This window comes from Saccoglossus kowalevskii, chromosome 6 (assembly GCF_978046115.1).
Source record: "Saccoglossus kowalevskii chromosome 6, keSacKowa6.1, whole genome shotgun sequence".
NCBI lineage: Eukaryota > Metazoa > Hemichordata > Enteropneusta > Harrimaniidae > Saccoglossus > Saccoglossus kowalevskii.
The window spans coordinates 4,249,332-4,274,307 of NC_140646.1; the positions used below are offsets into that span (position 1 = coordinate 4,249,332).

Below are 24,976 nucleotides of genomic sequence, written 5' to 3' on the forward strand. Positions count from 1 at the left end.
AGAGGGCATTCGTATCCCCGCAAATGTCTATGTATCGAAGGATGTATGTAGTTTGATTGGGAGGCAAGTAAATTCCTTTGCCCCCTGCAAATATAACTGATAGTCATTAGATAAATCATAAGAGATGTTTGCAATACATCACAAACTATTGATATTAATAGTAAATCACATAAGCTGAATATTTTCCCCACTTCGAGCAACTTCAACAATTTCCAACCAACTCTTCAACCAGTGTTTTAATTTTTCTAACAGTTTCAACTTTCCACTAATACTTTCCAATCAACTTTGTAGTTATCCAACCTACTTTTACTTCATTTTTATTTCTTGTTTCACTACAGTTATGCATGTTTTGAACTAACATTGGAATGCTTCTATTTTCTACCCTTCAATTTGAACTTTGCAAAAAACTTCAATTACTCTCCAACAGAAAAAAAGACACTTATTAACTCTGGTTGGAAAAGTTATCTATAGTACTTATAGCAATATATACCAAGTAAGGTATTATAGAGAGTATGTTACTAACATCTGGTTCCATTTCTGCATTTAATTTTATGTTTAAATCTTAATACATTATACCTGCAGGCCACACAAAAATTTAACATGGTCGATATTTCAAAAGGATTGGTAAGATTTCCAAATTTGAAGATGATCAGATAAGAAAAAAGAGATGTGGTTCTGGAACAGTACTTATTAATAGAAGTCAGCCATTTGGATCCAATATGATGTGTATCAAGGGACCATTATGTTCAAAGTATGCACAAAGTTTCGGTGTTAATATATCTCTTAATTCTGATTTGCAAAAAAGCTGCATCTGAAAGAAAATAACTATTAACATGTACCCAACTACGTTTATGTTCTTCAAAAAAGAAAAAGAAAATTTTTAATTTGATCTATTTTAACTCCCAAGACAGTGTATTGTTGCACATATATGGCTTGCCCAGAAAATCCAAGCCATGATGATCCATCCTTTAATTTCCATACAATACACCAAGCACTATGCAGCCACCATTGCTCTTAAATTTCCATACAATACACCAAGCACTATGCAGCTAACACTGCCCTTAAATTTCCATACAATACACCAAGCACTATGCAGCTAACACTGCCCTTAAATTTCCATACAATACACCAAGCGCTATGCAGCTAACACTGCCCTTTAATTTCCATACAATACACCAAGCGCTATGCAGCCTGCACTGCCCTTTAATTTCCATACAATACACCAAGCGCTATGCAGCTAACACTGCCCTTAAATTTCCATACAATACACCAAGCGCTATGCAGCCTGCACTGCCCTTAAATTTCCATACAATACACCAAGCGCTATGCAGCTAACACTGCCCTTAAATTTCCATACAATACACCAAGCACTATGCAGCCACTACTGTCCTTAAATTTCCATACAATACACCAAGCACTATGCAGCTAACACTGCCCTTAAATTTCCATACAATACACCAAGCACTATGCAGCTAACACTGCCCTTTAATTTCCATACAATACACCAAGCACTATGCAGCTAACACTGCCCTTAAATTTCCATACAATACACCAAGTGCTATGCAGTTAACACTGCCCTTAAATTTCCATACAATACACCAAGCACTATGCAGCTAACACTGCCCTTAAATTTCCATACAATACACCAAGCACTATGCAGCTAACACTGCCCTTTAATTTCCATACAATACACCAAGCACTATGCAGCTAACACTGCCCTTTAATTCCCATACAATACACCAAGCACTATGCAGCTAACACTGCCCTTTAATTTCCATACAATACACCAAGCACTATGCAGCCACTACTGCCCTTAAATTTCCATACAATACACCAAGCACTATGCAGCTAACACTGCCCTTTAATTCCCATACAATACACCAAGCACTATGCAGCTAACACTGCCCTTAAATTTCCATACAATACACCAAGCACTATGCAGCTAACACTGCCCTTAAATTTCCATACAATACACCAAGTGCTATGCAGCTAACACTGCCCTTTAATTTCCATACAATACACCAAGTGCTACGCAGCCTACCCTTCCCTTTAATTCCCATACAATACACCAAGCACTATGCAGCCAACACTGCCCTTAAATTTCCATACAATACACCAAGCACTATGCAGCTAACACTGCCCTTAAATTTCCATACAATACACCAAGCACTATGCAGCTAACACTGCCCTTAAATTTCCATACAATACACCAAGTGCTATGCAGCCACTACTGCCCTTAAATTTCCATACAATACACCAAGTGCTACGCAGCCTACCCTTCCCTTAAATTCCCATACAATACACCAAGCACTATGCAGCTAACACTGCCCTTAAATTTCCATACAATACACCAAGCACTATGCAGCCAACACTGCCCTTAAATTCCCATACAATACACCAAGCACTATGCAGCTAACACTGCCCTTAAATTTCCATACAATACACCAAGCACTATGCAGCTAACACTGCCCTTAAATTTCCATACAATACACCAAGCGCTATGCAGCCTGCACTGTCCTTTAATTTCCATACAATACACCAAGCACTATGCAGCCAACACTGCCCTTAAATTCCCATACAATACACCAAGCACTATGCAGCTAACACTGCCCTTAAATTTCCATACAATACACCAAGCACTATGCAGCCAACACTGCCCTTAAATTCCCATACAATACACCAAGCACTATGCAGCTAACACTGCCCTTAAATTTCCATACAATACACCAAGCACTATGCAGCTAACACTGTCCTTAAATTTCCATACAATACACCAAGCACTATGCAGCCTACCCTTCCCTTTAATTCCCATACAATACACCAAGCACTATGCAGCTAACACTGCCCTTAAATTTCCATACAATACACCAAGCGCTATGCAGCCTACCCTTCCCTTTAATTCCCATACAATACACCAAGCACTATGCAGCTAACACTGCCCTTAAATTTCCATACAATACACCAAGCGCTATGCAGCCACTACTGCCCTTAAATTTCCATACAATACACCAAGCACTATGCAGCTAACACTGCCCTTAAATTTCCATACAATACACCAAGCACTATGCAGCCTGCACTGCCCTTTAATTTCCATACAATACACCAAGTTCTATGCAGCCTGCCCTTTAATTTCCATACAATACACCAAGTGCTATGCAGCCTACCCTTCCCTTTAATTCCCATACAATACACCAAGCACTATGCAGCCAACACTGCCCTTTAATTTCCATACAATACACCAAGCACTATGCAGCCTACACTGCCCTTTAATTTCCATACAATACACCAAGCACTATGTAGCCACCACTGCCCTTTAATTTCCATACAATACACCAATAGCATTTTTCCCCATCATGCCCTTTATTTGTAACTTGTACCTTATTTAAGTTTCACGGCTGACAGATCAACCATGGGGTTTCAAACAGTGAAAACTATACAGTTGGTTTGTTATGATCTAAAGAAATTTAAATACATAATTCTGTAAACAACTGAAAGACAAATGAATACTAAAACTGATTAGTAACTCCTGTCAGTCAAACATTAATTAAGTTGAATAACATGAATTAAGTTGCATAATTGTTCTTGTATGTGAACAACAAGCAAAAAATGGGAAACAATGAGCATTTCTCAAACAAGTTCTGTAATGAAACTCTTCAGATATAGGATACCACTGCAGGGTGTAGAATGTATGTACCCTTACAGACAAAACACAGAACCTAATATTCTTTTTATAAATGAAACGTGATACATGTCATATAATAGAAGTACACTATCAGTAAATTATTTGAAAATTTCATACGTGATTATCAAATAAATATGCAAATTAGAAAAAATACAATCCCTGTATTTTATCTCATCAGTAAATTTTTTTTGATAATTTCAGACCTGATTACCTAAAAAAATATGCAATCCCTGCATTTTATCTTCAAATTTGTATTTGTTTGAAATCATGCATTACTGAAGTGCTGTTTACCATTTCAGCTGAGTGCATAAAATATGATCAAATAAATCAAAGATAAATACCATTCCTTACATGTATCCATATCCTAGAGTTTGAGCTTTTCCACGACCCTGGCCAAAATTATTTGTGTTTTGGAACTGACCAAACTGTGTTTGCTGCATATGGTTGTATGCAGCCATTTGTTGCTGATTCTGACTAACCGGTCCAAAATTTCTTGGTGGATAGTTGCAATATTGATTCTGTGCAAATTGGTTTTGCATGCCGTATGATCTACGCTGGTTATGATATCCACTTCTCTGTTGATATTGACCTACATTCTGGTGATATTGACCTGCATTTTGTTGATATTGACTTGCATTCTGGTGATATTGACCTGCATTCTGGTGATATTGACCTGCATTCTGGTGATATTGACCTGCATTCTGGTGATATTGACCTGCATTATGTTGTTGTGCTGGCCAACATTGATATTGACCTACATTCTGTTGATATTGACCTGTATTATGTTGTTGAGGTGGGCAGAGTGGATATTGACCTGCATTCTGTTGAGGTGTTGTACAGTATGGATATTGACTAGCATTCTCTTGTTCAGGTGGGCAGAGCGGATATTGACCTGCATTCTGTTGAGATGTTGGACAGTATGGATATTGACCTGAATTCTGTTGCTGAGATGATGAACAGCGTTGATATTGATTAGCATTCTGTTGATTATAAGTTATCATGTCTGATTGGAGACTAGATACAGATGGATTGCTTGGCGCTGATTTACTAGGCTCAATTTCTATAGCATCAGATGGTTGGTCATTATCGACAGAATCCTTCATGATAGGTTCCACTCGTGCCTGTGGATTTGAGATTACTTTTCTTGACAAATCAGCTTCGGAAATGTCTTCTTCATTTATTTTATCATCATCTTTATTCATTGTGTTATTAGAAGATGTGGCTTGTTGACAATCACTCTTTTCAGATATCTGTCCCTCATTATTGATTGAGGATTGACTTATTTCTTCCTGTACTTCATCTTCATTCTTGCTCAACTCCTCAACTATTGGACTACATATCTCATCATTTGAATTTGTTTCTTTTTCTTTCTTGACATCTTCATACCCTCTATACTGGATTGCATTTCTTACATCAGTTATTTGCTGCTCTACAAACTGGAGTTCATTCACAAGATGCTTATCAGAATCACTGATCATAGCTTTGAGAATTCTTTTTCTGAAATGCAAGAAATACACAGATTGATTCAGCTCATTTATAGTGTTTCTCTAAAGCACAAACAAAATTAAATCATCACCATGGTGACAACATCACTGCATGGATACTTATTTACTATGTACACAAGCTTCAACGAAATTGCAAATAATTTGATTTTTTTACCATTAGGAAATCAGCTTGTAGTGGTGCCAGGAATCTAATAGAACTTCATCAACATAGAACTACATATCAGTCTGTAGTAGTGCTTATACATTATACATATGTCAATTAGCAAGTAGCCATGGGGGATCGCAGACTCACCTTTTGAACTGCATGACTTGAAGAAGGAGTTTCAAGTCGTCCAATCCATACTCTAAATCAATCAAAACATCTTCATCAGCTCCAAGTTTTACATCTTCATGTGTAACTACTTCCCCCTAAGAGTAGCAAGTTAAGATAATTTAATTCATTTATTTTATGTAAACAGATCACAAGTATGTATATTATATGACTGTATTGGCATGTTCATATGTCAGTTGTAACCCAGCATTATGTCAAATTCAGGGTTGATGGTTTGGGTCAGCCTATGGGTTATTATGTAACATTATCAAGCATAGTAGACTCAGGGAATGACACACTCATCCAACACTGTAGACCAGAGTAATCCAAGGACTCAGGCAATGACACACTCATCCAACACTGTAGACCAGAGTAATCCAAGGACTCAGGCAATGACACACCCATCCAACATGTAGAGCAGAGTAATCCAAGGACTCAGGCAATGACACACCCATCCAACACTGTAGAGCAGAGTAATCCAAGGACTCAGGGAATGATACACTCATCCAACACTGTAGACCAGAGTAATCCAAGGACTCAGGGAATGATACACTCATCCAACACTGTAGACCAGAGTAATCCAAGGACTCAGGCAATGATACACTCATCCAACACTGTAGACCAGAGTAATCGCAGGACTCGGGCAATAACACATCCATCCAACACTGCAGACCAGAGTAATCCAAGGACTCAGGCAATGACACACCCATCCAACACTGTAGACCAGAGTAATCCAAGGACTGTCAAAGCCATCAGAAAATGCAGACCAGCGAAACAGCAGAACTACCAATGCCACCAGACCTTGTAGACCAGGTTAGCCAGGTGTCTGCCAAAGCCATTAGATCAAGTAGACCAGGGTAGCCAAGTGACTGCCAAAGCCATTAAACCCTGTAGACAAGGTTGGCTAAACAACTGCCAATATCATTAGATCAAGTAGACCAGGGTAGCCAGGTGTCTGCCAAAGCCATTAGATCAAGTAGACCAGGTTAGCCAGGTGTCTGCCAAAGCCATTAAACCCTGTAGACCAGGTTAGCCAGGTGTCTGCCAAAGCCATTAGATCAAGTAGACCAGGTTAGCCAGGTGTCTGCCAAAGCCATTAAACCTTGTAGACCAGGTTGGCTAAGCGACTGCCAAAGTCATTAGATCAAGTAGACCAGGTTAGCCAAGTGACTGCCAAAGTCATTAAACCTTGTAGACCAGGTTGGCTAAGTGACTGCCAAAGTCATTAGATCAAGTAGACCAGGTTAGCCAGGTGTCTGCCAAAGCCATTAAACCTTGTAGACCAGGTTGGCTAAGCGACTGCCAAAGTCATTAGATCAAGTAGACCAGGTTAGCCAGGTGTCTGCCAAAGTCATTAAACCTTGTAGACCAGGTTGGCTAAGCGACTGCCAAAGTCATTAGATCAAGTAGACCAGGTTAGCCAAGTGACTGCCAAAGTCATTAAACCTTGTAGACCAGGTTGGCTAAGTGACTGCCAAAGTCATTAGATCAAGTAGACCAGGTTAGCCAGGTGTCTGCCAAAGCCATTAAACCTTGTAGACCAGGTTGGCTAAGTGACTGCCAATATCATTAGACCTTGTAGACCAGGGTAGCCAAGTGACTTCCAAAGCTATTAGACCTTGTTAGACACAAAGATCCAAAGCCATCAGACAATGTAGACCAAAGAAGGGATGGCCAGGAATCTGATAGTGATTTGATATATGTAATTAGTGTATCCTAGAACAACTCAGCTGTGTAGTCATTTTAAAGCAAGAAACTAAGATGTCTTAAGAACTTGGTTGTCTAAGGATGTGGCAGTGAGGAACCAGCATGTCATAGATCTCTGTGATAGCAAAGAATTGGGATGACCTAATACTATTATAGTTATTATAGCACATCTATGCAGAACCCAGATCAGCTGTTAGAAGTGATTAAAACACATGCCTTCCAATAATCATCTTCTGGGTCAAATTGCAAGGCTTCATATTCCAGGGCATCTATTAACTTCTCTGCTGGACATTTAAATAACTTCAAAATATCAGGAATGCTAAAAACAACCAATGAGAAAACAATTTATTAATCCTTTTAGGTTGTTACATCCATCTCCCAAAATATTCCTGTACATCGCATTTGACTATACTTACCAAATCTAATTAAAACATCCCATCATGTTATACACAAAATATATATACATCATACATTGCTCAATAACACCCACTCCCCCCTTCCCCTCCCCCTGCATGCTTTCCTCATGTAAAATTTGGTTACAGCATTTCTAATTCACATTGATTTTATTAATTATTCATGAGAATAATATCAAGTAGAGACACCAAGTACAGACATTTTCATCTCTAATTTATACCTTTGTATTCATTAAAGGTCAAATGGATGAGCATTTGTACAGAATATCATTAAAATTACCCAGAATGCAGTTTGACAAGTGATGACAGAAGACTTACCATGATAAGTGATAAAGTGTGAGAAATGGTTTTGCAACATCTCCATCCATGCAACCTGGGACACAATTTCTGTGACAGGAATCAATGCAAACAAACATAGTATCAATTGCTTGACTGATGATAAATTTGTTGTTTGATGATGATTTAATCATTTGTAGTCAAAATTGTTGTACTCTACTAACACCACCAACTGTTGTCAGACAGCTGCAGGAGATCAATAATCACTCAAAAACGAGACAAATATGATTATACACTTCCCATTTTGACCTAAAGAGGGCAGTCTTTATGCAGTAGTCAATAAATATTGCTGAAGAGCAAATAAATCTTTACTCACACACACTGAACCACCATGCTTACCTGCCGAATTCAAACATGCATGCTTACCTGCCGAATTCAAACATGCATGGTTACCTGCCGAATTCAAACCTGCATGGTTACCTGCCGAATTCAAACCTGCATGGTTACCTGCCAAATTCAAACCTGCATGGTTACCTGCTGAATTCAAACCTGCATGGTTACCTGCCAAATTCAAACCTGCATGGTTACCTACCGAATTCAAACATGCATGGTTACATGCTGAATTCAAACCTGCATGGTTATCTGCAGAATTCAAACCTGCATGGTTACCTGCTGAATTCAAACCTGCATGGCTATCTGCAGAATTCAAACCTGCATGGTTACCTGCTGAATTCAAACCTGCATGGTTATCTGCCGAATTCAAACCTGCATGGTTACCTGCTGAATTCAAACCTGCATGGTTACCTGCCGAATTCAAACCTGCATGGTTACCTGCCGAATTCAAACCTGCATGGTTACCTGCCGAATTCAAACCTGCATGGTTACCTGCCGAATTCAAACCTGCATGGTTACCTGCCGAATTCAAACATGCATGGTTACCTGCCGAATTCAAACATGCATGGTTACCTGCCGAATTCAAACCTGCATGGTTACCTGCAGAATTCAAACCTGCATGGTTACATGCAGAATTCAAACCTGCATGGTTACCTGCAGAATTCAAACCTGCATGGTAACCTGCCGAATTCAAAGTTGAACACAGAAGATACCTTGACCAATGTGAATGTGTTAGTTTAGCATTTCCAAATTTGAGGGTTAGTTACTATGGTAACAATCAAAAGCAATAGAAGAATGAATATGTGGGAAGAATATATTTTTTTGAAGTGTATTTGTCAGTGCCCCAAAGACAATATTTATTTGAATTCTAACCTCTTAATACAATCAAATAACTCATGGTGATCTTTTTCTGCCAGAATCACTTGCTTTACTCGCAGTGTTTTTTGTCTCATCTAAAAAAGAAAAAATATAATATAATTATTCCATCAGTCCCATCACTCATTAATTACAACCACAGATCGGACAAGTTTTGGAATAAAAAAAGCTGGTAATCAGAAATCAATTCAGACCACTTTGACTTGATGATTCAAGCACCATCAAGTGCGCGAGAAAATATCTTGTATACCTAATTTTATTGCACGCTAAGCAAATATATTACATATTGACTTATTTCCACATAAAATCAGCTCCCTGGAAATGTTCATACATGGGCATCTTTATAGACCCAAGAGATGAAAACAAAATAGTTCCACAATGCATTCATAAGAAACAAAGAACTAGATTATCTAGGTAATATAGCATAACTATTTTGATGCATGAACTAAATAATCAGGCACTTTCATTTGTTCAGATGTCTAGACTTGCATCTACGAGTGAAATTCAACTCTGATGTAAACAGGATTCACTATACCAGTAATAACACTGGCATGAGCCAAAACTAGCCATGTCAAATTTGACTTACCATAGCTCTTAACATGTCAATTTCCCACAGGTAAGAAGATATTTGACCACTCAGTAAATAAGGCTCGTCTTCGTATTTTATGATGTGTGCTTTATATTTACCAGTCAAGTCAACTCTGTTGAAAGGTGACAAGTTAGAAGTGCATTTTCATCAGAAAACTGTTTTGACAGGACATTTACATGTAAAGGTATGCAAGTCTAATAATCAAATAAAAACGGTGACAATGATAAATATGTGAGAGGTTCATGACATCTTCATAATTTACATGTATATATCAACTTGAATATACTTATTATAGTACATGGGACTGGCAAGTTTTACATCCCCTCCTAAAGGAAATTATTCTTCTAAATGCGAATGCCGCAAGCCAGGCAAAAGGGCAGTATGTACCGTTAAAGTACATGGGACCGGCGAGTTTTACGTCCCCTCCTAAAGGAAATTATTCTTCTAAATACGAATGCCGCAAGCCAGGCAAAAGGGCAGTATGTACCGTTAAAGTACATGGGACCGGCGAGTTTTACGTCCCCTCCTAAAGGAAATTACCGTTAAAATCCTATTATAAACCGCATACCTAATAGTAACCGCACCCCCGATTTCGACTTCAGTGTTAAAGAGTTCTCAACAAAAATTAAAAACATGAAAAGTACCTATTACTAACCGCACCCCCAATTCAACAAGACCATGACTGACTTTGTTTCAACCAGCTGGTACATTGTTCCTAATCGTATTCATTTGTTTCAACAATGTACCTAAAAATATTCACACCTCTTTATTGTTCAGTAGTGTTAGGATGTCAAACACGCAGTGAAACTGCTTTTGTTCTTGCGACAACTTTTGTCAATACTCCTTATGAATACGTCCACGTGTCGCAAATTTTCGACAATGAGCTGTTATCACCGAAAAACTGTTAAATGCTTTTTCAATGCTCAGTTTATCTTTCGAAAACAACTAATTTCTTAATTTAAAAAAAAGTCATGTCAATTTTCCATGGAAATCAAAGCCAAAAGATCGCACGACACTATCGGTAAATCTCTTCCGGGTTTCGTTCACCATGAAGTCGGTGACCTATCATTAACATATTTAAATGAACCAAGGTAATTTGAACACGTGGGCACCATCCAGCATTTTGATTGGTTAATTAGCCTATTTGGTCAAGTAACGTGTCGTGTGCATTCAAACTACATGGCGGAAGTTGTGTCACATCGATCGTTTACATGTGACCGAAATAATTCGCTAACGGTGAAACTAAGTTGAATTGTACTTGCATTTGATAACAATTCAACGAATTTATTTTTCGTGCGTTATTATAATTACTACTGAGTAATAATCAACAATTTCAACACTTCGAAAACAAGTAAGTTATTCACTTGTCTGTCGAAGCATGGACGGATTGCGTTACCGTACCCACGGTACCGTACTTATTTAGTGCTTGTTTTTCTTTGAAACTCCTGTCAGAATATACTTTCCGTTACGAAGAAAATTAAAAAAATAAATGCATATTACAATAAAAATACTGAGTATTTTTTTTCATGTGAACAGTTTTTTTGTGACGTGACGCTTATCACTCTTCCCTGACATCTAAATTGGAGTTACCCTTATATTCAAAAGATGTACGGTGTATTGTTTGTTTTGAGCAAGTGATGTGGGGGGAAAATGACCACGCCCATTTAGTTATTGCAATATATACGTAATAGAAACCGCACCCCGAACTTGAGCTGTTGATCCCAATTTTGTATTTGATACATTGTAATATAAACCGCGGTTTATAATAGGATTTTAACGGTATTCTTCTAAATACGAATGCCGCAAGCCAGGCAAAAGGGCAGTATGTACCGTTAAAGTACATGGGACCGGCGAGTTTTACGTCCCCTCCTAAAGGAAATTATTCTTCTTAATACGAATGCCGCAAGCCAGGCAAAAGGGCAGTATGTACCGTTAAAGTACATGGGACCGGCGAGTTTTACGTCCCCTCCTAAAGGAAATTATTCTTCTAAATACAAATGCCGCAAGCCAGGCAAAAGGGCAGTATGTACCGTTAAAGTACATGGAACAGTACATGGGACCGGCGAGTTTTACGTCCCCTCCTAAAGGAAATTATTCTTCTTAATACGAATGCCGCAAGCCAGGCAAAAGGGCAGTATGTACCGTTAAAGTACATGGGACCGGCGAGTTTTACGTCCCCTCCTAAAGGAAATTATTCTTCTAAATACGAATGCCGCAAGCCAGGCAAAAAGGCAGTATGTACCGTTAAAAGTCCTAATATAAACCGCGGTTTGTATTACAATTTATCAACTTGCAATTAGTCGTGAACAAAAAAATTTTGGGTGCGGGTTTACATTGTGTACATATTGAAAACACTAAATGGGCGTGCATGGTCACTTTCCCAAAGTCATTTTATGTTGCAAAACAGTTTTTACGGTTACAAGAACACATACAAGTTCAAAAGACAACACATGGAAGTAGACGGAGTGGTTTATGGTATATCTTTTTTTGGAATATGTGTTGGCTCTGAAAAGGGCTGTTGGTTTCGTCTGGTTTCTTCATACTATTTATCGTCGTCACTGTCACTGTAAAACAAATTTAGCGATTTCATCACTAATTTCTTCAAAGTTCTCTTCATCATCAGTTTCCAGGTCATCGTAAATCATGTAGTCTTCTGTCCCATCTATATTGTTGGAGATGCCAGGCTTCAGGAAGGATTGTTTCACACTAGTTTCGGACAAGCTGTTCCATGATTTGTCGACCCAGTCCATGATCAAATTTCTGCTAACACAATCGCGTTTTCCAGCAGGAGTGAATTTGGCATGTCCTTCCTTCATCCATCCATAAGTTGTGCATGTTGTCTTTTACTCGCCAATTCATTCAGACATCAAGAGGCTGAAGGAGTGATGTAAGGCTGTCTGGAATTACCGCTGTGTTAACGTTTCTCTCAGTGAGAGCAGCGATTATTTTTGCAGTCAGGTGAACCAAGCAAGAGTCCCATACTAGCAGCCTTCTACTCTCATCTTTGCGATGTGGAAATGTACATCGTATGTAATCAAGATAACCTAGATATAAACGAAAGACAAAATATGTTGCAAACTGCAACAAGCAGCCTCTCCGCTGAGATAGCTCCACTGTTAGCAATGCACATTTCAAATAAGAACTAAGGATATCATTAGAAAATGAACAATATGTATAGTATCAAAGCAATCAGACTGTCGGTTTTTAACAAGTCGAAAATATCACTTTTTACCAAAAATGACAAAAATATTCACCAAAAATAGAGAATTTGAGATTTTGACATGAAATGAACAAATCTGAGAAAAAACCATCCAAGGTACTTGCATATCAAATTTGAAAACATTCTGACTTGCGGTTTCGCAGTAGTTGAAATTGTAGTGTTGACAACGACGGACGCCAAAGGACAATCAGTAATATGAATAGTTCTGCTATGTTGACTTTGTCAACAGCCGAGCTGAAAAAGGCATGTGGTTCATGCAGACAACCTAATTTACATTTACATTACGTCACATGGCACCCCAATCAAGTAATGATCAAAGAAAATACAAGTACATGTTGGAGAGCTTGAAACAGTAACTGAAACATCATTCAGTTATTCTACCCAGATTTCCCAATGAATAATGTATGCACTAAATATGGAATATACTACACATTTATTTGTAATGAGCAAAAAAAACTGACCTGATTCATCAATATATCCCTTAGGATGTACACGAATGTGAATGCTTCCAGTTGACAAGTGAGACTGATCACGCTGCCTTTTGAATATGATAACCAGTTTCAGTTTTGTAGCATCTGCAGCAGCGGTTAACCCTTGAAACTCTTTGTCTCATTTCCTGTTGTTTTTATATGTACAGTCTGAGCACCTTTATGTTCTAGGGTGCGTTTCCCAGGCATATCGAAGCGTAGTGGCATTTTGTTCATGTTGAATACTGTAGAATACTTTATTTTCGCTTGGAATTAATTTTCGCTATTTTTGCTGAAGGAATGATTCAGTGAAAATAAAATCCAGCGAATAGACCCTTTTTTCTATATTTTACATTCAACTTGTCAAAAATCAGTGAAAATAAATTTCATACAAAGGACCAAAAATGACTTTTTAGCGAAAATTAAGTCCAGCTAAAATAAAGTACTTTACAGTATATCAGATGATGGATAATTGTGTTGTTGTCGAAGTCAGATAATGTAGTGATGAAATAGTGTAATTTTTTCATCATAATCTGGCGGTAACTTTTGTTCGATTGACGTCCTTTAATGGGTCGACAAAGTGTGGCAATGTTTGAAACCTTTCAACCAGCCATCCGATGCCTTGAAGAGTGCCCGGTGAATTCATTGCCATTTTTGTGCTGGTTTTCAAACCACTGCAATAAATTTCAGTCTGCTTGTCAGTGACAGACTGACCTTTGCCTGTTAGACGTTTAGCCCATTTTGATCTCAAGTTTGTCTTTTTGCTTGATTCAATTACAAACCTGTCTTTCATTTAGACCGTAATGCTCAGCAGTCTTTTGAAAGCAGCATAGGCTGCACGTCGGCAACTGGCACTCTGTTTTGTTCCCTTAGGCATACAAATTTTGGCAATAGATAAGTGTAGTAATATTAATTTTGTAGCGATAGCAATGTACTCAGGTCAGATAAGCGAATTTGCTATTCCAAAACACTTTTGAGGACAAATTTGGCATCTCGTTATCACTCAAACAATACTCAATTATAATATAAACTTGTAAATGTTGCAGTGGCCCTGGGCATTGCGGCGAATCCTTTGACGATCAAAGTCATGTGGCTACTATATAAATAATAGGACGATAATCATGTGTTGAAGTATTGGGAACAGCTAGAAAATTTAAGTTTTGTTACTAGAACCGTTGTAAATACAGTGTAATTCTCTCAAATGCTTTGAGACAAATATTCCACTTTGTTAGATAGCAGCACTTGTAGGTGGGTCCTACTAATTGACGCGCGGACACGCATGGGACTGTCCCGTCACGCGCGGAGGCGAACGGGGAGAAATACCTACCGCACGGAACAGCGATAGCAATCCTTGTACTGTATAATATTCGTTTATGCTCAAAATTTGAAACAGAGTGGCGAATTCGAGCAGATATCCACACTTTTTATGATTGACACCCGATTGAAGTCCGCCATGATGTTTACTAATGTTGGTTAGCGTTTAACAATAGGACAATACCATTCTATCCATGGGGGTGACAATGCTACGCACACGTGCAATGAAATCCGTATCCTAAGAATATCGTAACGTTTTTGTGTTTTCCGTTGCAGTGCAAGTTTGTATACGGTAAATCATGTGAACGGTACAGAGTACGGTAAATCTTGTACACGGTACAGACACAGAGTACGGTAAATCTTGTGTACGGTATAGAGGGGATATTTTTGTAGGCTGTAATCCTATGTTTTTATTCTTTATAATGTAATACAAACAAATAAAAAATGTAAATTCGTAGCCATAGACAAGCTTTAAAATGTGGTCAGATTTCAAGTGACGTTGAAATACAGTACAAATGTGCCGACATTGTCAAAATTAATTAACATTAAAATCAGCATTGTATGAATGTCTGAATGTATATATATTTTTTATGCAGGAAAAGTTTGTACAAGTGGGGCGAGACTCCGGTAGTATTGTTTAGTAAGATTCATTTAAAAACAAATTTGTAAGACGTCTGTTATGCGGAAATTATTCTATATTCACCTCATGTAAAAATAAAGCATCGTTTTCTCATTGTTGTGCTATGTTACCTCCATGGTTATATCATGGATCTGGGTAGCCCTGCGTACAGTCTATGGAGGTACGCAGGGCTGTGAGGGGGTCAACTACAGTACAGTTCTCGCGGAAGCTTTGGCTTTTGTGGCATCATTGTCGCCTACGCATGGCTTCATTGTCGCCTCAGCATCGCATCATTGTGGCATCAGCTTCGCGTCATTGAAAATTGAAGCTGTGTTCGCCTCGCTATTTTGTGGCATCATCGTGGCCTCAGCTTCGCAGTCTCATGGCATCAACATGGCATCAGCTTCAATTTACTGTGACATGAGTATGACCTCATTATTTGCACGCAGAAGGGCAGTAGACAAAAACATGTACAGAAGTTCGATATGTAATTGATTTGAAATTCAAGGCGAATAAAATAATATGATCAAGAGTAAAATGACATTTTAAAAAGATATCTTGTTTAATTATTTTAGTGTTGCGAGTATTGGGCACCAACAACTTTGCGAAGTACAGTACAATCGGCAGGGTGACGAGTTTCATATTGACTGGTAGGAAAATCGTGATATATTAAAATCACACGATGCAATCGTCGTTCTGATACAACACAATTTGCTGTATACGAAGTGAAACTGTTCTTGTCATAAAATTTACCTTTTTTCGCTCATTTTATTTGCTGCTAGAAGAGCAGATTCAGATTCCTCATTTCGGTGGTATTTTTCTATGTTTCGTTTAGTTTTAGCCGAGTCCGACCCCATGCCCGGACTACTAAAACATGCAATACACACGTACGCCGCCTGGTGCGTCGGCGTCGTCGCCAGTCATCTTGATACAAAGTTCCAAAACAAGTGCGTACATTTCCAACACATGATTGGATGGTTGTGGTGGCGTCGGTCTGGTAAAATTTGACAACCAATTCTCAAAGTCAAGTCACGATCAGTGATCTGAGCTCAGTCTATACGTACTTTAAAAGTATTCTCACAAATATATTTTCGAATGAAAACGAGCCACATGCCCTGTAAAAAATCGAATAGCGCTTGACATGCAGAAATAATTTATTGGGCTTCAGAAAAAAAACGTGTCCATTTAGTGTGGCCGTAAATATTTGGTGACCAGCCGATGAACAATTTGAAAATCATGATTCACACGGAAGTCCTTCGATACTGAAAATCATCGACCCCAGGCTGGTTTACCTTATTTCCCAACTTGCAAAACTGATTTGTATCTCAGCCCTGTTTTTTTTTTCTTTTTTTGAACTGAGGTAAAATCCCATTCGTTTGTCAAAATATACCGATGTTTTTCAGTGAATAATTGCGAAGCCTGTCACAGCACAAAAACAAATTGTGAATCGACGATGGAGATTGGATGGTACGACGACCCTTCAATTTGCGTTAAATATGTTTTGTTACAACATCATTGATTGGCTGAGAGTCACCTGATCGGAGCACGACCTGGGTCACAGAACCATATTTGTCCGTATTATCAACAGGACTTTGCGAGAAAACCACACCCACATTTTCAACCATTTTAGCGCAGAAGTTGCCAACAAATGTCGAAAACTCGTGAATTTTATGAATTCGAATAAAATAAAGCTAGCGATTCGTAAGACTGGTTAATAATATATCCCCTGATGCTCTTCGATTTTTTTATTTCAAGGTGAGAAATGGATACTAGTAGTTGAAGTTCCATCGATTTCAAGGCGACTATTTAACCGCGACAACTCTACGCTCTGTTGTAGTTTCGCGAGGTAAAACAATTATTTATTATTAATTATTTGGTTGTACAGCCCGCAAATTACGAGACATGATCCCCATGAACTGCGATAAATAAATGCTGATTGTGTTGAATGACGGACGTCGGGACCGTTTGGAGAAACAAATTACGGTCGGTAGACATTTCAAACAAATGAAATTATTAACGAAAGACGAGATTTTTCTAGGTATTTACGATCATACGGTCATATCAAATATATACAAAATTGACAAATACACAAAGAGGTGTAATAGTAGGTCATTTTTATTTTAGCCTTAGAAATATTTTCTTTCACTCAGTCCACGTCCATGCGTGGGAATTCTATTTAGCTTCATGGTCCTTCGGCTTGTCTTCTGCTTGGGGGGAAACAACAATAATTATACAAATCGTAAACGCAACACAATCAGGAAAAGAAACCCAGACAACCATGTTGTACTTCTGTTGAATACATTTTGTAGCAGTGCGTCCCGTCGGAATATTGTCTAAAATAAAATATTCAATCCCAGCCAAATCTAGGTCAAAGGGTCAGATTGCGTGCATATAATTATAGATAGTTAAAACAAAAAGTATTTGAACTTTTGACGGTTGTTCAACATCTATGCACGGTTACTAAACTAGTAACCGTGATCTATGACAACCAGAAAATTTTTAGTAGTCCGAATTTTTGCACGGTCGAAAATAAAACGAAAATTGACCGGTCAAAAGCGGAAGCGGTCAAGAGGTTTGGAGGAAATGAGTACAGTACTTCTTTGTTTGATGAAGCGATGCTGATGCCACATTGTCACCATAATGAGGCCAACAATGAAGCGAAGCGATAATCGCCTAACTTTTTAATGTCGCGACAATGAAGCGATGCTGAAGCCATAACAATGCCATAATGATGCGATGCTGAAGCGAAGGTGAAGCTGAAGTGAAGCCAAAGCTTCCGCGAGAACTGTACTGTATCAACCGAACGCGTCCCCGTACAGGATCTAGGAGCTTCGTTGTTGTGTAGTGAAAGTAGGACTGCTTGTAGGTAGCACTTGTCCTGGACCCGCTATGAAGTAATAAATTTTATTCAAAAATATTCTTTTTTTCCCCACATAATTTTTTAGCCTAGCAATTAATACAGTTACAATCTGAACAATCATCGGCATGTGTTTCCTACAGAACTTAAACTTATAGCAATGTTTTTGTTTTGATTGTTTCACTACTGTTGTGTCAAATAAATAGAATGGTATGCATGGATCTGACATTCTCATTAGTGTAACCAACAATGTTCCATAGTGATGTCAAAGTCGAACAAGTATGCAAATGAAGAGACAACATGTTTTTTCAAATAAAATGATGTCATATGACACGTGGTTTACTGGAACAATTAGATGGACGAAGAAGGGTACTTTTTTAATGATTTGATGGTTTTTAGCTGTACATGCAAAGCATGGTTGTCAGAACAAAGGTCCCCGGGTATATGGAAGTTTGGCGATCATCAACTATGGCTGAATTCTGTGTCTGCACGATTCCGCAACGTCACTCAATTTTCAGAGATGAGACAGACAACTAAGCTGTTTTTTTGTGAGAAATACACTTTTCACTTGCGGATGATGACCAGATGTTAACATTAGGCACCAATGACATGGGCATTCCTAACCAATAGACATTTTGAATGACACTTAATTGGTGATAAAATTAGGCAGAGGGTTCTCCGAACCCGCCTATTCACATAGTTCATACCCACCATAGACTCCGGTCAGTCAAAATGACTATCTTGAACTGTAGGCATTAATCAGCGATTCTGCCAATGACAGAGAGATAGAATCTAGGTCAGGGGAAGCCCTATGACCCCAAGATTCTTTTCCCTTACGTCACAAACCACATGACCGAGGCCATATGGCGGTGCTAATATGGCTGGCGAATCACTCTGGTTCCTTTCTCTTCCGCCTTGAGGACTTAGACCAATGCTACGGGAAGAGTGGGGTTGTTGGGGGGATCCGGAGTCTATGTGGGTATGTGAATACAGTACTCATTCCGCCCAACCTCCCGCTTTTATCGCTTTTTTTCCGACCGCTTATCGCTTAATTTCCGACCGCTCGCTGCTTTACGACCGGAAACCGACCGCTTTTTTTCCGCTCGCTCGCGTTCGCTTTTGTTCGCTCGCTCGCTCGCTTTTGTTCGTTCGCTCGCTCGCTTTTGTTCGCTCGCTTGCTCCTGCTATGACTGGCTTCAGAAACACCATCCGCTTGCCAACCGACCGCTGGAGTAACAATGATCGTACATTGTATGTATAAACTTAAGTTTTTTTTCGTAATAAATTTAGGTTTTAATGACGATTCAAAATACAACGCCTATTGCTTCTCTGTTTTGGAAAAAAGACGCCTTCAAATCACTTGACACATTGTAACGTTTGCTACGCAAGTCGAACTGTGACCTGTATTTACATATTTACGTCCTTGTGTGTGTAGTTCAAGCAGCTATATGACTGGTCAATCGCGATATTATTGAGTACTAGTATTTGTGTGTTGTGTGTGTGTGTGTTTCTGTGTGATTTTGACTAAATTTATTCCGAACGGCGCTCAAAATAATTTGACACTTTGTTATTTTCGAAAGCAACTCACACTATGACTCTTACTCAATTTGCACAAGTAATACGAATGCTGTAGTTCAGAAAATCTATTGGTTAACTTTTGATCGTGTCTGGGTGCGCAAAACAAAACTGCACATATAATTATCGCATAGCTGAATTTCTACAAATCAATTGGACTTAAACTACTAGTATAATGACTGTGACGATTAATCGCTTATCTGATTACATGCGACGACGAATTATTGGATTGGCAGCAGCCGGACGAAAAATGAAAGAGATCTCGGAACAGTTAATTTGTTGAGGAAAACAAAACAAACGCAGCTAGTGATACATTTTGAAAACAAAAATACAAAATAAACGCAATCAGAGGCGACGACCACGCGCGTTGGAAATAAATAAAACATCTGTTTTAGTATGTTGTGACAGTCTCACCAAACTCTTTTACTCGCGCAATATAATTATGTTATTTCCCAAAGCACTTATATTTAATACATTGACGAAAAACACCGCAAGAAAAATGTAAATCAGGCTTATAATTACTAGTAACTCTACTCGAACGCAATGTTGATCACTGTAAAAGTGGATAAATTCGAACCGTCATCAAATTCAAAATTCAAGCGATCTCGTTGAATGTCAAAAATAAACTCGATGTTTAGAAAGACAAAAACAACAACATATTAGAGTGCAAAAAAGCTAGCAGCAAAGAACAAGAAGTGCATGTGGGAAAGCGGTGAGTGAATTCGAGAAAAATTATGCTGATGTGAGAACAAGCCATATACCCGCGGAGTACTCGCTAAAACATCGAGAAAATGTGCCATTTCAAAGAGCACCCTTACAAATAATGTCTGCGATTGTGTGAACATGATAAGGTGCAAACAAGGAACAGAGCTCGTGGTCCACCAAGGAAACTTAGCGATGACGCAGTTTTAGATGTATACGGCTGTTGAAAACAGAGACTCCTTCGATCTCATATAAGCAGGTTCACGTGGATGTATCATTTTCAACTTTTACCAACAACGCTATGATAATAAAGACATTGTGAAATTATTTTGTTTTTATGTAGAAAAATACAGTAATTTTACCAAGTAAAATCATATTTATTAAAATTATTGTTCATACATGAGTTGTCGAACACACTACATAGTTTGTAATTTCATCCAGCTTCTTTCAGTCACGATTCAAGACAAATAAAAGGCACAAATATAGATAATATAGCAAATTATTTTTTTCTGTAATATTCGTGTGTAATCAGTAATTATGAAAAAAAAATTATGGGTACATTTGGAATACATTTCGTTATGAATTATTCTTAATATCAATTTCTAAATTATCTTGTCAAAATCAGGTTTTTTTTCAGGATTTTTCCCCCAAAACGAAAGAATTTCATAATGTCGGGAACAAGAAGTTTTTTTTTTGTTATTATTATTATTTATTGGGAACGGAAAGTCTTTATCGTAGTGCTTCGCCTCGGTTGACAATGAGCTCTTCGGGTCGCTAAAACTGTATGTGCACCTCTGTTGGGGTAAACATTTGTATTATTATACTGAATAAATCTTAGAACAGAAATGGTGGCACTCAATCATGGCAATCTTCCAGGTCATAGTTAGAAAGATTTTCGGAGGCAAATTTAATCTTGAAGGATTGCAGGAAATTGACCCTTAACGATTCATATTTATGAATTAATCGGGATTCAGGTACCATAGTGTTTGTAATAGAAAAAAAAAGGTTTTCGCGGGGGATTTTTCATGCAAACATTGTGAATGGTTCCCCGACACTGATTCCTTTTTAACTTTCAATTTGTCTAAGACGCGGCAAACCCTGCTCATGACCGGAGACGTCGTCGAGATGCAGGTGCGACTCCTCTTAGCAACGCGTTCTATTTATTTCCAAAGCGTGTGGTCGGCGCCTTTGATTGCGTTTATTTCGTTTTTTGTATTCACAAAATCTATCACTGGCAGCGTTTGTTTTGTCGCGTCTCACAACTTAATGTCCAAGCTGACTTTGTTTTGGTTGTAAGTGAACTACGTACAGCTCATGAAAGTATTTCGCCCAGAGTTCGCAAAAAACGGAATACCCTGCAAACTTTGAATCCTTTATTTTATAACGAGACATTGGGCGCAAAAATAAAAACCATAATTGTAATTCAACAAGTTTATGTAACGTGTTAGTCCGCTTGCCAGCCGCCTAGTTAAAAAACGCGATCTCCATTGATGTCGGCTTCGATAACTTTGGACAAGTAAGATGGGCGCTGGCCGACATTACAAGTATTGTACTTGTTTGACAAATTGTACACTGCTGTCATTCTATAACAATCGATTGGTCGTTTTTTTTCACAGTCTTACTATTCCTGCAGATATTCTTCAATTGTTATAGGTGCCATAGATTTACATATCTACAACTTGACCCGTGTTAAACCGAAACCATGCGTGCATGACAACCGTCACACTACACACGGTTACTCAATGAAAACCATACTCTACAGTAGACATTTTTAGCTCTCCACCAAAAATTGAATGGTTTTATTTCATACTAGTTGTGTCTGTGTCAGTGTCGTATTCGATTTCACATGTTTGGTTCGATCTTGTTTATGGTGGACATTATTGCTACGCGTATGTATTATTACCAATTTTATATGGCCGTGTGATCCACCGTATTTTTTCAACGGTCGTTCTATAAATTTTTGATTGTATTTATTCTTATTTTAACATCATAAAAACAAAAATGACACACTTGTACATGAAACAGTAGGTAATGAACTGTAAATGCGGGCGGTTGCTCTGTCAGGCGAGCGAGCGAGCGAGCGAGCTAGCGAACGATTGCGCGAGCGGATACTTCCGGATTTGCGCGGTCGAAAAAAAAGCGGAAATTGCGCGGTCGAATTGAACAAAGCGAGCGAAAAAAAAGCGATCGAAATCCGGAAGCGGGCGGGAGGCTGGGCGAAATGAGTACTGTAGGTGGGTTCGCAGAACCCTTTGCCTAAATTCACTACGTTCAATTACCCACCATAGACTTCGGTAGGTCAAAATGACTATTTTGAACTGTAGGCAGAGTCAGACTACAGCCGGAGCAAGAAGCCAAAATGCTGCTACGGTGACTGGGTTCGGTGTGCTGGAGAAAGCTAGGTCCAAACCCAATTCTGGGGGTGGTAAGCTTTCGAAGTAAAGATCAAAACAGTTCTGCATGAGGGCATAGGCCGAAAAGTGGGACCTGGGAGCCCCCAGGGAGTGCTGATGGTAGAGAAATCTGTCCGCAAAAAATGCAGAGACTGACTTATTGCCTATGTGCAGGAACCCTTGTGGTCATTCGGGCTGGGTCAGCAAACCAAGTCTGACCCGCTACGATGGGATCCAACCTAAAGAGACCCTCCTCAATGGATTCGGTGACCACTAATACATTCGCAGTAAACCACCTGGTTATGGAAGTTGGGGAGGCCGGCTTATCCTGCCTGCCTGGGCCGTAACACAAAGACATGTGCCTGGCACCCCGTCCCGAATCCTTAGTACGGTTTGGTAGAAACTCCGTGCTCGAACCGAGCAGACAAGCAATTCCTCCTGACCCTCCGGGCAGACAAAGATTGACAGCCGGGGGATGACGATCGGGTGAGGATCGTGTCCTGGGATTTGGTTCGTGGCAAGAAACCCGGTTCGTGTCTTTAGCACAACTTGATTGTCCATAACGACGGTACATCATTCAAGAAGGACAATGCCCCCAGCTCTGGCTGACGCCTACCTGAGGCGAGGTCCAGTAGGAAGACTATTACTTCGTCAAACAGGTTGACGAAAGAGCCTGCTACCTGGCCAATAGGGGGATGGGTATGGATCAATCTCCCTTCCGCTACACCAACTAGTGTATGCTCGCAATCTAGAAATGTAGGCCGCGTTGGTTGAATCCCTGTTCGCTCTGGCCAGGACATTGGCAGCCCACTCAGATAAAGCTTTTGTATGTGCGAGTCTACTGAGAGCCTCTATGCATGTGATACCCCCGCTGGGCTCGTCGGTAGTCCGATAAGTGTGGAAACACAACTGGTGTTTCGACTAGCATTTCCAATTTGCTTGGCCAATTGGGTGCGACCAATGATAATATGCAGGTGTGCACCTGTCAAAGTTTTCTCCGGTGCCCGATGAACTAGCGGGAAGTGAGGAAAGGCGTACACAACTAAGTGGGTCCACGGGGTTAGCAAAGTGACCCTGGCCCAGGCTCCTGGAGTCGGAGGTGTTACATACGTCGGCGGCTTGTCGTTCCAGGGTGCGGCAAACTGGTCTAACCTTGGACCGTCCCACAGCCGAAACAGCCTGAAGGCTACCCACTGGGGTACCAGCCACTCCGTGTTCTAGAGACGGGGCCGCCCTGAAAGGGCATCTGCCAGACTGTTCCTCACCCCTGGAAGGTGGTGTGCGGTTAGCTCCACATTGTATTCCAGGCACCAAAGAAGGATTTGCTCCGCTAGGACTGACAACGGTGGGGAACACGTCAACCCCCCCCCCCCCCTTCGTGAAAGAGACTACCGCTGCATTGCCTGTGCGGTGCAGGACTCTGCAGTCTCGAAAATTAAAATACTTGGCCCAGCTGGGTGATTCAAAGAAGGCAACTTGCTGGGTGCATCAGTATGTGCAGTTGAGCAACGCTTAAGTTTAGTGGGGCTAGCCAGTCAAAACGGTTGATGGAGAGAAGAACCCTGAATGGAGTCTCCATGTGGAACCGATCAAGGAGCACGTACTGATTCAGTCTGTCTAGGTCCAGAACTGGATGCCCGCCACATGTAGATTTGGTACTACGAACACATTTGCGTAGAAGCCTGGACCTGGTCACCCGCTGTCTTAAAACCGGACTACACCGGCGCAATCTGTGTACGACAGGGATATGTGGCCATGGATTCAGCAGTTGCGGGGGAGGAGGGGGGGGGGGTTGCTCTCTTCTACCATGAGGTGAGTTTCCCCAAGGCCTGAAGTAGTCACTAAGTTGTGACCTGGCCACTCGCCATACACAAGTCTGTACCCCCGGTTGCAGAGGTAAGCACTAAACACGCTTCCCCCGCTGCCGGGGTAGACTACCGAGGGGCCTTAAGCGTTACCTCCTCCGTGGCTGACCAATGTCCGCCCATCAACATCGTTTGCACGCCCTGCGTCCCACTCCACACTCGGACGGACAGGGAAAGACGTGCCGACAGAGTTGCTTTGGATCCCAGCACCCG

The 24,976-nt window shown here is 39.9% G+C and overlaps 1 protein-coding gene across 1 annotated transcript in view; it reads right to left on the reverse strand.

Moving 5' to 3' along the window:
- Positions 1-301: 301 nt before the first annotated feature.
- The window catches only part of LOC102806254 (uncharacterized), a 41,039-nt gene continuing 16,364 nt past the window's right edge, over positions 302-24,976 (reverse strand). Inside the window, exons 9-14 of the mRNA XM_085499902.1 lie at positions 9,749-9,863; positions 9,160-9,239; positions 7,936-8,004; positions 7,421-7,523; positions 5,480-5,595; positions 302-5,179 (exon numbers count right to left, since the gene is read on the reverse strand). Coding sequence (XP_085356028.1) covers positions 4,030-5,179; positions 5,480-5,595; positions 7,421-7,523; positions 7,936-8,004; positions 9,160-9,239; positions 9,749-9,863 — 1,633 coding nt within the window. The 3' untranslated portion in view covers positions 302-4,029. The remainder of the gene's footprint in view (positions 5,180-5,479; positions 5,596-7,420; positions 7,524-7,935; positions 8,005-9,159; positions 9,240-9,748; positions 9,864-24,976) is intronic.